At 28.4% G+C, this 14,862-nt stretch overlaps 1 protein-coding gene across 1 annotated transcript in view; it reads right to left on the reverse strand.

Annotated features, from left to right (window-relative positions):
* Positions 1-120: 120 nt before the first annotated feature.
* Positions 121-14,862, reverse strand: part of LOC117174278 (wee1-like protein kinase 2) — a 16,105-nt gene continuing 1,363 nt past the window's right edge. The window contains exons 2-4 of the mRNA XM_033363201.1: positions 9,427-9,748; positions 6,569-7,469; positions 121-2,336 (exon numbers count right to left, since the gene is read on the reverse strand). Of these exons, the coding sequence (XP_033219092.1) occupies positions 2,004-2,336; positions 6,569-7,469; positions 9,427-9,748 (1,556 nt within the window). The 3' untranslated portion in view covers positions 121-2,003. The remainder of the gene's footprint in view (positions 2,337-6,568; positions 7,470-9,426; positions 9,749-14,862) is intronic.

The following is a 14,862-nucleotide window of genomic DNA, read 5'->3' on the forward strand; positions in this document are numbered from 1 at the left end:
TCGTTTCAAGTTTAACTTAAAATAAGTAACATCAATTTTCAATAAGAAAAAAGTAGACTTTAAGAAAACTATATATAAAAGCAACAGGAAAGAGTAAAAGGATATTTGGAAAAGTTCAAGTAAAATTCAAAATTAATTTATTTTCGCGTGTTATAATAATATTCATCATAATGATAAACAACAATGATCACACGTTGTATCAAAATATAGTGTTTTATCTGCCATAGTTCAGGATCTACCCTAACTAGCAAGAATGTTTCAGAAACTTTCTTGTTTTTTTTTTCACCTAAACGTAGTGTGCGTGCTTTTTTTACAAGTCTGCTCTTTCTATACATGCTTGTTTCTTGAAAAATTAAATACACAACATTTATAAAATATTCTGATGCGACAGATTTGTATTTAGTTGTAAAGTTTTGACAAATCAATTTCAAAAGTACAATTTCATGCAATTACATTTTTACAGTCATGCGTTTTACTGTTCATCGAAAAGAAAATATATTCGAAGAAACGAGGAAAAAAGGAACAATACTTTCGTCGTACAAATTCGTTCTTACACTTTTAAAAATCTTTATAACGCACTGCCTTGAATATCTACTGTCGCAAAGTGAAGAAAAAAAAACCTAGTACGACGTTAACTTTTACAAAAAATAATATCCATATCTTGTTTGAAAATAAAATCGTGCTTGGAATTCATGAGTGTAAACCACGAAAAACAACAAGACCTCGATTTACGGCTCATCAGCTTTTTTTCGAAGACACTTTTGAATTTACATGTTGATAATCGGAGTAAAGCGAGACTGACTTTCATCAGGAGTATAACGTGAATATCTTAAGAACTAGCAATGCTGTCTTAAACTTAAAAAAAAAGATTAAGTTTGAGAATTATAATACATCGGTATTTATTACAACTTATACATAATAATATAGAATTAATAAGAGAATGTCTAAGTCAAATTTCAAAGCATGCTGAGACCAGATGCATTTAAAACTCATATAAAAATAATTTAATTTTTGTATGTTCTTCACCCTTTATTTCGTCTGTGAATGTTGAGTTTAATAGAAGTTTATGCAGAGTCAAATTGCCAAGACTCTTTCACAAAATTTCGCTACTTGCAGATTTGTTTTAAAATAATTTTAGACAAGTCATGAAAGCTGAGGCGCTATTGTCCTTTGCATCAGTTTTATTGTCATTCGAAGTAATTTATATTCGAAGCAAAAAATTATTTAATTTCTACTTTCAGATAAGATCACTATTGTCCATATTATTTTTGGTAGATGGTATCAATAATAACAATCTTAAATTATCAAATGTAATACTAAGTTATGTCAAGTCAAGACTAATAATAAGAAAACTAATAAAACTGAGCTTAAGAGAATTATTTCTTCAAATTTTGAAATTATTATTCTAATATCGAATCTGCGATTCATTCACCTCTAATTAAAAAAAAATCACTCGAAACTATCAAGCCATTATCAATTTCATTGGAAGACTTGTCGCTGAATGAAATTTAAAAAGCATTTTTAACTGGAGGTGAATATATTTTAAACAATAATTACGTTTTCGAACACGGTGTTTATTCGAAATAACTACGAAAAAATGAAGATGAAAAAAAAGGGCAAAAATGAGTATTTATACAATAAATACGGGAAATTTGAGCGACTAGATATCGTCCATAATCCATTCTCTTATTAAAAATAAAGGTAGCCTTTTATATAATCTAAATAGGAAAACTAAATGTGAATTAAAATCAAAAACTACCAGCTAAGATGAGAAATAAATAAAGCAAAAGCATTTTGAGACCTAAATAGTAATGGAAATTTAACCAAGAAGACGAGCAATTTCACTCTGCAAGATGCTTTTAATTTTTTATCTTTTTTTGTTTTGTTTATGAACTAGAATTAACGATATCACAATAAAAAGGCATCAATGGACACCGCTGCTCCGCTGATAACAGTTTCCGCTTAACTTACTTCTTTTCTCGAGTGATTTCAAAATATGACACTTAGAAATTCGTAGCGCTCTGACTCCGATTTGTTTGTTTACCCACCGCTCGCAGGGACGTTCTCGTCGGCGTTGGCCGTAACTTGTAACCTCCAGAATTGCTGTTCAGCAAACCATTCGTCGAGCCATTCAGGGCGACCATATTCGGAGCAATCGACTTCAAACACTTTTTCGCCTCTTCGAGTTGCTTAAATATAATTTCCCTCTTCAATCTCTCAGCGTTCAGCTCTCGGAACAGTTGTTCTTTGGTTTTATTGGCGAAGGGGCACAATACCCTATGCTGGATTAGACACGCCGCTGATGGCCTTCTTTCAGGATCCGGGTCAACCATAAGCTGCAATTAATAAAGTTTTTTTTTAATTTAGATATCCCGTCAATTCCCGGTTTTCAGACCAATATTCAGGCGACCGAATCCATTTAAATCAGACAGGGCCCTACATTGAAAACCACAGAATCTTTCGGGGACGAAATATGATATTTTTTGTTTAGAGGAAATTAGGCGATAAGTATTTTCCCGATTTGGAGACACAAAATTTTCTAAAAACATATGCGTATTTGAATCCTGGGTCAAAATATCTCAAGTGTGCCACTTTTAAGTCGATAATTCTATTTTCAATCAATTTATACAGTTTTCGATTCGTTTTTGTAACAAAATAACTCCCATAAAATATTCTTGCAAATTTTTTTTCAAGTTATTAACAATCAAAGTTCTTGATCATGTTTTGTCAAAAATGGATCGTTTGTTTAACCAAAAGTTGAATTGTTAAGCTTTCAGTTAAAAATACTAATTTAATAAAATAATAATAGTATCAAAGTAGTTCACTTTTCAACAAAGTAGATGAATTTTTAATTAAAAGAATGAATCATCATTAAAAAAAAATTTTTTTCAATCAAGTAGATCAACTTTAAGACAAGAAATAGGGGAACAATTAAATAATAAATTATTGTGGGTATCATATTAAGTACAATATGAAACGAATTTTAAACTAAAATGATAAATGTTCATACAAAAAATGCATTTTTAATCAAGCGGTTAAACTTTCTACCAGCTATAGTTATTTTTTTATACAAAATATTAATTTTCAACCAAGAAAATTAATTTTCTACTAAAAAAGAATAAGATGGTTTGATTTTCAATTAAGCATAGACAAATTTTCAACGAAAAATATTGTTTTTTTAAAGAGTGGTTAAGTATTCAATCAAGCAGTTGAATTTTCAATCAAAACATGTGAATTTCCAAAAAAAAATCAGTAATGAAATTATCATTGAGAAGATTAGTTTTTAATAAAAAAAAAAATATTTTTCCAACAAAAAAATGAATTTTTAACTGAACTAATGAGATTTTTAACCAAGAAGATTAATTTTTCTACCAAAAAAATATTTTTTTAACAAATCGGTTCAAACATTCAATCTAGTAGTTGAATTTTAAACTAAAAAACATGAATTTTCAATCAAAAAATTTAGTAGTTGGTATTTAAAATAATGGAGATTTTTTAATTAAATACCAACTAATAAATTGTTTTTATTGAAAATTCATCTTTGTTGATTTAAAATTCAACTACTAGGTTGAATGTTGAAACCGATTTGTTAACAAAAATAAAATACTTTTTTGTTAGAAAATTAATCTTCTTGGTTGAAAATTTCACTATACTGAGTTGAAGATTAAACTATCGCACCCGAACGTGCTCCACCAGCGCTGGAGGTCGGAGAGCGGTCACAGAAAAATCAATAACTTTTGAACTACTTCAAAATAAACTTTTTTTTTTAACCAAAATTTTCGGAAGAGGTGTAGAATCTATTGGCACGTGGAAGAATTCTTTCACATGCGGAGAAGTTTGATTAAGTTTCAATTGTTTAAAACAAACGATTATTGAATTTCGATGGACAGTTCGCGAGTAATTCATTTTAGAAAAAAATGATCAAGAACTTTGATTGTTAATGACTTTAAAAAAAATTTGTTGCAAAAATATTTTAGGGGAATTATTTTGATATAAAAACGAATCGAAAACTGTATAAATTAATTGAAAATCGAACCATCGATTTAAAAGTGGCACACTTGAAACCTCTATAACTTTTGGCCTAATTGAGATATTATTACGATTATTTTCATTTTTTTGTGGCCAGGAAAATTCCTCCTTCTTAAAATCGAATTTTCTACTGTTTCTTGGAAACAATGACAGATACGAAAAAAATTTCAGACAAAAGTTTGCACATATAAAAAAGCTCGTTTGTGATATTTTTCAGTATACGAGAAACATTTAAAAATTGCTTTTTTCAGAAAAAAAAAATTCTTCCGGCCTCAAAAATGGTTTAGCTCACACGATGTTAATAAAGATGCCTTTTTTCTATCAGTAGAAACTTTTAAAGGATGTTAGAAAGAATAAAAAAGGCGGGGGGTTCTAGAAAATCTTGTTTATTATTAGAATAAAAAATGAAATAATAATTCAAATACCAGGCAGTTTTTAAAATTTAATCAGGATGGCACAGAATTTAGAAAATTCGAATTCTTAAAGCTGAAAATTGTTTCGCGTGAATCAATCAAATCTGAAAGTGAACCTCTATTGGATTTTAAACTTTTAAACTAAAATTAAGACTCAACCAATTCTTCATTCAGAATTGTTTAATTGAAAATCTCAATAATCTACACTAATATGCATTCAACATTTTGTCATTTAACCATTTTAAATTAAATACCTTCAAGCTGAAAATTTTAAACTTACATAAATTAATGAACAGTTCAAAAGTGTCTGGTTCAAAAATATATGTCCAATCTGTCATTTTTAAGGCTTTAAACTGGAGAATAAATTAAAAAATTTGTCAACGTTCAAAATTACATAATTTTAAGCAGTTTTAAGTTAGAAACTATCAAAATTTAACGATCACATTTTTTTAACTGAAGATTTTTTTAAATTGGAAGTTCAATTATTTTAATTTTAAGTCGTTTCAAATTATAAATTGTTTAATTGTTCTTTTTTACATAAAAAATCAACACTTTTTTTACAAATTAAAAATTGTTTAAATGGAACAAATCAAAATTATACCGTTCTATCTAAGTCTAAATTTAGTACTATACAATTTTAACGATTCATGGCTTTCTATTGCAAACAAGTCAATAACATTTTTCAAGATTTACAACCAAAATTTAGAAGCTTTCTAAAAATATTGACAGGTTCCAGTAGAATAAAAAAAAGTTATTAAAATTTCTTCGAGAATATTTAATGATTTTTGTATACAGTTTTTTAAAGAGAATATTTAAAAAGATTTCAAAACATTCTAGACGATTTCAAAGAGTTTTAAATAATCTGGAATATTTGACCATTTTTTTTTAATTTTGCAGATTTAAAAAAAAAACAATAAAAATGTAGTTTTTTTAGAATATGAAATCAAATTTTAAGCTTTTTAATGATTTTGAAAGGTTTAAAGATAAGAAAAAATTGTTTTGGACAAAAGATTTTCAAAAATGTCCGACATTAATCCGGAAAATTCTAAACAAAATTTAAGAATAACTCGAGTCAGTTTAAAAGATATTTAGGAATTTCTTTAATTTGGAAAGATTACAAATATTTTGAAACTTTGAAAGATTTTCGACCATTTATAAAATATTCTTACATTTTTTCAAATCATCAAACTGTCTTTCTTAATTTTCTAGGGAAACAAAGAAAATTTGAAAGTAGTCATTCGAAATTTCAGGTTATATTAAAAACTATTTTTTTCATTCAAATTATAACTTGCCTAAAAGTTTTTTATCAATCTGGGCTGGAAAATTTTCTTTGGTTCCAGACCCAGAAATTTCGTTGAAAATTCGTCTGCTTTTTTTTTCATTAAAGTGGCAAAAGTTTCATTTTAAACACAAATCTTTTTTGGTTGAGAAGTGAACTATTAAATTGACTATTCGTGTTTTTGGATGACTTCCAACCTTTTTTTATTAAAATTGATTCATTTTTTTTACTTTAATTATCAACTATTATATTTTTGTTGTAAGTTAAATTACTTGGTTACAAGTTAAACTATTTTGTTGACAATTCACATGGTTGAAGATTCATAATTTTAGTTAAAAATGTTTTGTTTTTTTGTAGAAAAATGGTTATTCGACATTTTTACTTTGCATTCGGAATTATTTGGCTCCTTAAATTAAGAATATACATCCTTCCATGAATCTTGAGAAAACTCAAAAAGATTTTTCAAATTTTCAGTTTTTCCAAAGCGAAATTTCAACAAAAAAGTTGAATTTTCAAACACAAAAGACGAATTCCCAAAAAAATGTAACAGTTGAAAATCCAATAAAAAAAGACCAATTTTCTACTTAATAGTTCAATCTTCAACTAACAAAATTTTTTTAAAGCAAAAAACAAAGTATGTTCCAGAAGCGACCAATTTTCTCCAAAAAGTTTAATTTTTAACCCGAGAATAGGAATTTTTAACAAAAAAGTTAAGTTTGATCTGAATAATTGAAAGTTCAACCAAATACATGATTTTTCTGTGAAGAAGATTAATTTTCTGACAATAAAGACAAATTCTAAGCGTGAAATTTTGAAAAAGTGACTAAAAGCCTCATATAATAATTACCTTCAGCAAGTCATTCAGCTCTCTGCTATAGTGCGTCAGTTCCGCCAGCTCTCCGTTCCTGATTTTGTGCCATTCTGGTCCATTCTTCGGCAAGGGTCCACCTCCCCCAGCCTCGTAAACCGTCAAACCCAAGGCAAAGATATCTGCCTTCGGGAGATGTGTAAAGTCCTCGTGAAGAATTTCCGTTGTCAGGTACCTACAATCCCCTTCTTCGACCTGGGGATTATTTATCGAGGTTACAAGTCCCAAATCACCGATCTTATAAGTTATCTCCTCCTCCTCTTCAATAGTATCTTCCTCATCGAATCCATCATCCGCCGAGTCATAGTTCAAAGCCGACATTCTCTTCTCTCGCGAGATAAATATATTCCCCGGTTTGATGTCCATATGGACGAGTTGCATTCCGTGGATGTACCTCAGTCCTTCTGCCACTTGCAGCAACAACTGTCGTAACTCAGCCTCGGAGAAGAATTTTTTCTCCTTCTCGAGATTCGTTATCGCGTCCGCTAAGCTCCCACCGTTGCAATACTCGTTTTGGATTATCATGTGATTGTCCTCTGCCCAGGCGGAATAATAACGCACCACGTGCTGGTGTTTACCAAGAACCGCATGAGCATGGACCTCATTCAACGCATTTTTCTCGTTGACACTCCCAGCCATAGCTACTGGCTTCAGACTCTTTTTTATGGCATATGTACAACCGTCCAATCGATTTACACATTTGTAAACGGAACCAAACTCACCCGAACCTAATAATCCTACTTCGAGAAACTCTTGTTGGTAACGGGGAATGTTGGGGACTTGTAAAGCTGCTCGTTTTAATGGTTGCTCCACTTCGCTCTCGGAATCTTCGGAATCAAGCTGGAACTTCGGCACCGAAATGTCTGAAATGTTTGGTGATCTGGAATGAAAAGATTTTTAGGATTAGAGAAATCACGAGGAATGCAAAAAGAACAACAATTCCAATTTTCATTTCAGGATGATCGCTTTAATCATAGAACAAAATTCCTGGTCATTTCCTGAGTCGGAAACATTTTTCACGGTCAAAGAAATTAAAAAATTCTAACTCCTAAAGCATTTGTTCATTAGAAGTAACAAGAACTGAACTGCAAAGTAAAGCACTTAAAGTGCAATTTTTGCATTTTAAACTTTTAAAGTTGAAGTTTAAAAAAGGTTTAATTAACCAGATTTGTATTCAAACTGTCTACTTTAAACGAATAAAATGAAAGCTATGGCCACTTTCCAATTTAGCAGTTTTCAATTAAGTGTAGTTAAAATTCAAAATTTGAAACTTTTATAAATTGTGAAGTTTGATACAGGTTCAGTGAAAAAAAAACATAAATGTCAAGAAAAATATTTTATTAGCTTAAAACCTTTCAAAATCCTTAAGTAGTTTCAAGATTTGATTTTAAAATGTTCAAAAATCTAAATTTTGGAAATCTTTTCAAAGTTTAAATTATTTTTGAAATTTTTTCAAAACTTCTCAAGATTTTATTAAACGATTTGAATTTAATCATTAAAAATTATTTTTAAATATTCTCCTAACATCATTTTTCAAAACAAAGAATCCTTTTTAATTTTTGCAAGAATCCTAAGAAACTTTTATCATTCTTCTGAAACCTTTCACAACTTTCAAAAAGCTTCCAAACTTTTTGTTTAAAATCTAAAAAAGTCTAAATTTTGTTTGAAATTATTTGAAATTATTTCAAGTTTTAGATTATCTTTGAAATCTTTTTAAAAATGTTAAATATTTTTTCCACTTACTCGAGTTGTTTCTAAATTAGTTTTTTGTATTGTAATTCATACATTAACATTCAACAATGTCGCTTAAAAATGGATTTTTTTTTTAAATCGAACCAAATAGAACAATTAAATTTGAAACTTTCAAAGTTTAAATTGACCTTTTTTAAAATTTCACGATTCAAAAGGCTTTCTATTTCCACAATTTAGTTTCAAATATTTATTTGTAAATACTTAATTTATAACGATTCGTTTTAAATGAAGAGTCAAATATTGCTTAATATTTAATATTTTTCTCAATTATAAAATTTCAAATAGAATAGGTTAAAAATGGAAGCTTTAGACTGAAACAATATTTGTACAGACCAATTTTCTAAATTATTTTATTTTTATTTTTAATTGTTCGAGTTTTTATGACTGTATTTTAAAATTCCTTAAATTAGAAATGTACGCTTAAAAATGAAGATCTAAAATGGTCATTTTTTAAAGTAAAAGATTTTTAAATGACAGATTGCAAACTGAACTTATTTCAAATATGTAAATAATTTCTCAAAAAAAGACACAAGATCATGTCAATATGTCATAAAAAATGTGATATTTAATATGATTTAATTAATTTATTTTAGAAAAAATTGCAAAATTCCCGGATTAAAAAAATTAATTCACTGTCATTTCCTGATTTTTCTCGACCTCAAAAAATTCCCGTTTCCCGGTCCAGCAGCCACCCTAAATTTTTACTCAGATTTGTTATTATTTCTAGATTTGTATAATAATAAAATATATCATGAATTTTCTTTTAATAAGCTTTCATTAAAATATACAAGAAATAAATGAAACAATTGCCTATAAAAAGGGGGACTTACAGTACTAATAATAATAATAATAATAATAATAATAATAATAAAATTATTATAATAATGTAACCCGACATAAAAGCTTGGGGCGTAAATATTGAACATTACATTTTAATATTTACGCCCTACGATTTTACTTTAGTTCATATCATTGTAATTAGTTATTATTTTTATTAATACAAGATTTGACCCCGACATATTCATATAGCCTGTAAAATAAAAGCTTGTAAAGAAGGCCTTTTATTTTTAATTAAATATACCTACCCATTAAGGCTTCGTTTCGACCTAGTCCTCTTTCTAGCTGTTAATAACATCCCACTTGGTGTAAATGGGTTTACATTCGCTGCTGGTTTCTCAGATTTGTGGTAACCTGAAGCTACAGATCTGGGCTTTTCTAGATGAAAAAGTCTGGCGCCCTTGTTTAGTAATGGTGTGTGCATTCCACTTTTCTCTATAAGAGTTTTAGGCGTTGCTGGAGAGTCAAAAAGTCTGAGGGCTCGAACCCTCTTGTATGGTGGACTGCACGCCATAGACATTTTGGCAGGATATCTGTCGTCCCTGTGAGAAATTCGAATCCCGTTTGGAGCTAAAAATAGAAGAAAGAAAAACAAAAAACCATTAATTATAAATATACTTGCATCTTTAGACCTTGAACACAAAACTTATGGATATCGTTAGAATAAAAGTTCAGACGATTCAAGAAAATTATTAGTGAAAATCACTGAAACGGCCAAAGGCGCTGTGCGGCATTTCAAAATATATAAAAAAAGAAAGGTGTTAAAGTCAATTTATTACTCAAGTTTGTATTTTCTGCGAAAAGAGAGCATAAGCCGCTACCGTAAGCTCAAAACTAACCATGCAGATTAAAAAACGAGTCGCAGAGGCATTTTTTTATTTGGAACTTCGAAAATCTCTTTTCGTGAAAATTAGGATGGCCGTTTTAATCAAAGAAAAAAAATCACGGTAATTTCCCGATTCTCAAACATTTTTCACGGTCAATGAAATAAAAAAATTCGAGCTCTAAAGGTGAAAATGTTTCCATTTGAAGTAATAAAACCTGAGCTGCAAACATCTTAAGCAAAAATCCTTAAAAAGCTTCAACATTTTATATCGAAATCTTGAAAAATCTACATGTTGTTCTAAATTTTTTTCCAATTTTAAATTACTTTGAACATTTTTTTCAGAACTCTTAAATTTTTTTAAATATTTGAAGTATTCCTAAAATCTTTCCTACGTTTTTGAAAATCCTACAAAATTAAAAATATTTAAAGCAATTACACATATTTTCGTTTTGATTTTAAATAAACAGTAAAATGTTTCTAATAATTAAGCAATTGATCTTTTCTTAATTATAAAATATGAAATTTTAGTCTGAAACAATGTCTGAAATTTAATAAATTTGAATATATTATTTTGAAGTTATTTCAAAATTATTATTCACTTGTTAACATACATTAGAACAACTAAAAAGGTTTTTTTAAAGGAAAATTGTCGATTTCCAACGCTTTTAATTTTTAACTTTTTCAGACTTTAAAAAGATATTTTTTAAATTAAGTATTTTCGAATTACGCATTAAAAACTGAATGATGTCATAATTGAAACATATAACAATTCAACTAAGTACTTTTAAAAATGTTAAAATCAAACTTCAACAGCTTTTTTTCTAAACGTTTATAAAATTCCCGGTCCAACGGGTACCCTGAAAATTCAATTTTTTGATGTATTTAAAATCTAGCTTTCAAACTCAGGGAGTTCATAAAGAGAAGAATGATCTTTACTTATTTGACTCATACGCTATATTTATCTGCACGGACTGTCACAAAATCGACAACCTTGTAACTACTTTCACCCAAAAGACCAAACTTTTAGCAACTCATTCCGGAGCTACAGATTGCCCAACTTGAATTCTAGGTTTTTAAGTTTACAAATACAGTATTGTCAAGATAGTTAAATGCAAAATCGTTTTTTTGAAGGAAATTTTCTACAAACATAAACCTAAAAAGTCAAACTGTATAACAAAATTGCACAAGGCTTAAAAGCAGGGATTCGAATGAAATTAAGGGGCATTTTTGGATATTTGCCAATTATTTCGATAAATTTAAAAGAATTTGGCTAAAAACTAAGCTTAGTCTGAAAAATTATTTAAAAAAATAATGAGCCTACGAAGGCACAATGTCAAAATTATGTGTTAATCGTAATTTATATAAAAAAGAACGAAAAGTAATGTAACGAAACTTTCGTTGTTCCTTTTTGTTTCTTTCCGCATACAACTTTGACGAAACACAAATGTTGACAAAATGTGCCTCCGTAGCTGCATTATTTTTTAGTGACTTTCCATACTTAGCATTATTTTCATGTAAAATATGTGGTATTTTAAGAAATAATTGGAAATATCTGAAAATGCCCCTTAATTTCGTTCTAATCCCTGCTTAAAAGGATGTATTTTTACAAAATTCAGTTTCAAAAAACATACTCAAGACAGTCAGGTTTTGTAACATAATTGCCCGAAAAGAGTTAAAATGAGAGGAGTATGTTTGCAAACAACAGTTTAATCGGCTCATTAGAGACAGTTGTATAACAAAGGGAAAAAAAGAGGGCGAAAAATCTATGTAGAATTTTATTCTAGGACACTTTTTCAGGGAACAATATTTCGAAAATGATATCTTATATCTTATTATTTAAAAAAAAAATGAATTTAAAATACTAAATATGAAACATATCCAAATAAACAGAATTTAATATATTTTGTTTTTCTTTCAAACATGTCTTGTACTAGGAATTTTTAAAGAAAAGAAATAAAAATAATTAATTTAAAAAAATTAATTAAAAAAATACAAATAAGCTCTCTCAAAGACCTTTTGAAAAATTGTAATCCCTCATAAGCCTAAGCTTATATGATGTATTTCAAGCTTTGCAGACTTGAATCAAATTCATTGCGACCTATCGCTTATCGAGTTGGGAAAATCGGAGTTTTAAACCTCCCTAAACGCCTGAAACCTAAGGGTCTCAGATGCCCTTTTCATAAGAAACGACCCTTCAGAAGTCGAGTTTTATGAGAATTATTTAAAAGCATTCAAGGTAATTAAAATATTTCCTTGACCTCGTCCTAGATTTATGTAGATAGATAACATCAATCGCTAACCACAGTAAATAATCTTTCATTTTTAGTTTTTACTGCAGTATAAACTAATTAAAGGGAATTGGAAAATATTTTGGAATTTTATTTTATTTCACATCATTTTAATAATCTAATACAATTATATTGATATTCAGTTAAAAAATGTTCCTTATCTTCCTAAAATGTACGGTACACTCGAATTAAACCAACGGTCAGTGTTTGCCTTGAGCATTGGCTTTATTTTTCCCCCTAATTGAGCCAAATCTGCCTAAATCTGGGAGATCCTCATGTACACTGTTAGAAAATTCATGAAAACTGAAGCATTTTAAAATTAGAAATATAACTTAAATTTCACGCACTGTTAATTCATCATAATTCTCATGCAGTTATAAGAAAATACATTTTATACCACTTTAATATATGATGAACTATTAATATTTTCAACTTAATTTTATAAAAAAAATAGCGTATTTTTATCACATTATAATACAAAGATATTTGAAACTACAAAATCCTAAAACCATAAATTCCACAGAATAATGCAGACAGAATTTAAAATCTCGACGTAATTCTCTAAGTTACTTCACATGTATTTAATTGTAGAATTATGTCATGATATCGGGATAAACAATTCACCTAAAAGGTCAAAAACCTTGATCAGGCATCAATGAAACCCTGGATCTGTTTTATACCGTTTACAAAAGATTTTGGTCTTTGAATCACAATGGTCAGGGTAAATTGATATAATTCCTGAAAATAAAAACAAGAATCCACCGACTAAATTTGTACAACCATCATAAAATGCTTCTTTTGCAACTAAAAAAAATATATATTTAAAAAAAAATTTGTTTACAAAAATAAAAAAGAGTTAAGGGTGATAAGCGTGCTGTATGAGTACCGAAACGTGTGAATATTATTTATGAATGTTCTTTTACAATGATTTGATAATAATAATAAAAATTAAAAAAAGAAGGAAGGGGATTTAGTTAGCTGTCTTCTCCTTTTTCTTTCCTCTTTTTTTATTTTCGCCCAGAGATTTAAAAACCTAATTTTTTTAAAGGGGATCTGTTTTTTGAATGGCAATGAGGTATTTTCTCTTGAACCACGAACTAACTGCACTTCGTTGAGTACTGAGGGGAAAACAATGGACCAAATGCATGGGATTCGGTCCATTTTTGCCCAATTTTTCTAATATATTCGTAAAATCTAATTTTTTCTATATAAGAACATTTTAAAAATAGTTTTTATTTTTGAAGAAATATTCAATGAAATGATAAAATGATAATAATTATTATTCATTGTTGATTATTCGACGTTAAATAGGATTTTGAATTTGGGTTTAATATAATTTAAATTTCTTAAATTTTAGCCAGGGTAAATCAATAATTGTTAAAGGCAAAATTATTAATTTTGAAAATTAAATTTTTCGCTCACCCCGGATATAATTCTTCTTAGTATTTTACCTTGTATTTGAAAATCTAACCATTTTTTGGTTTGAAAATTTGTCTTTTTGGTTTAAAAATTCATGTTTTCTGTTAGAAATTTCGTATTTTTGAATAAAAAGCAACTGCTTCATTGAAAACTAAACTTCGTTGGTTCAAGGTTAAACTATTTTGTAGAAAATTCGTCTTTTTTTGTATGTGAAATTCAGCAGTTTTAGATGAAAAATTAAAATCACTTATGGTTGAAATACCTACAATTTCGCTTTTGCGTTAAAAATTGATAAAAATTCAACATTTTTGTTTATATTTAATCTTTTTTGATTAAAAATTCGACCATTGGGTTGAAAATTGAACTTTTTTTTTAATTCACAATTTGGTTGAAAATATTTTGGAATGCTTTCAAACTTTTGGATTAAAAACGCATCCTGTATGATAGAAAAGTAATGATTTTTTGTTGAAATATATAAAATTAAAAATCTCTCTTTTACTATATTCAAAAAGATATCTGTGCGCCTATTCAATTCACGGTTTCAAACTTTTGACGGTTGGGCCGTTTTTGGCTCAATTCAGGGCCACTGAAAATTACCTTCGCATCTAGAAAGCAGGGGGTGGTTGACCGTTAGCTAAATTCGGGTGCGCCCAAAATATATAGCCCTAGAATGCTAACCAGAACCTACCTTTTGAAAACCCACGATTTATGTAAAAATAACTATTGATTTATACAATCTGATATAAACCAAAGTTCAGTCTTATCAAGAATTTCGAGATGAGATCTGGATCGCTGATATCTGTGAACAGGAACACATGTACCTAAAGAAACAAGATTTTACGATTCTATTGGAAAGTTATTTTTGATCTCGTTAGGTTTGTCCTCTCTTTTTATATTATTTACATCTTAATATTATTTAAAGTATTCTCGTTATTTTTTTTTAAATTTAATTTTACATTGCCTGATGTTAAATTGTGTCAATTTTTATTCCTACTATGTGTTTAAAAATTTTTAATTTTTCAAGTTTCAAACTTTGATTGAAGATAGTGAATTTATATACATTATTTTGTAAGAATGTATGTTTATAAGAAAATGTGACTTACAACTACGTATAATATTTACTTATAATATTCATTTAAATAAATGTAGAC

Source organism: Belonocnema kinseyi, chromosome 6 (genome assembly GCF_010883055.1).
Source record: "Belonocnema kinseyi isolate 2016_QV_RU_SX_M_011 chromosome 6, B_treatae_v1, whole genome shotgun sequence".
Lineage (NCBI taxonomy): Eukaryota > Metazoa > Arthropoda > Insecta > Hymenoptera > Cynipidae > Belonocnema > Belonocnema kinseyi.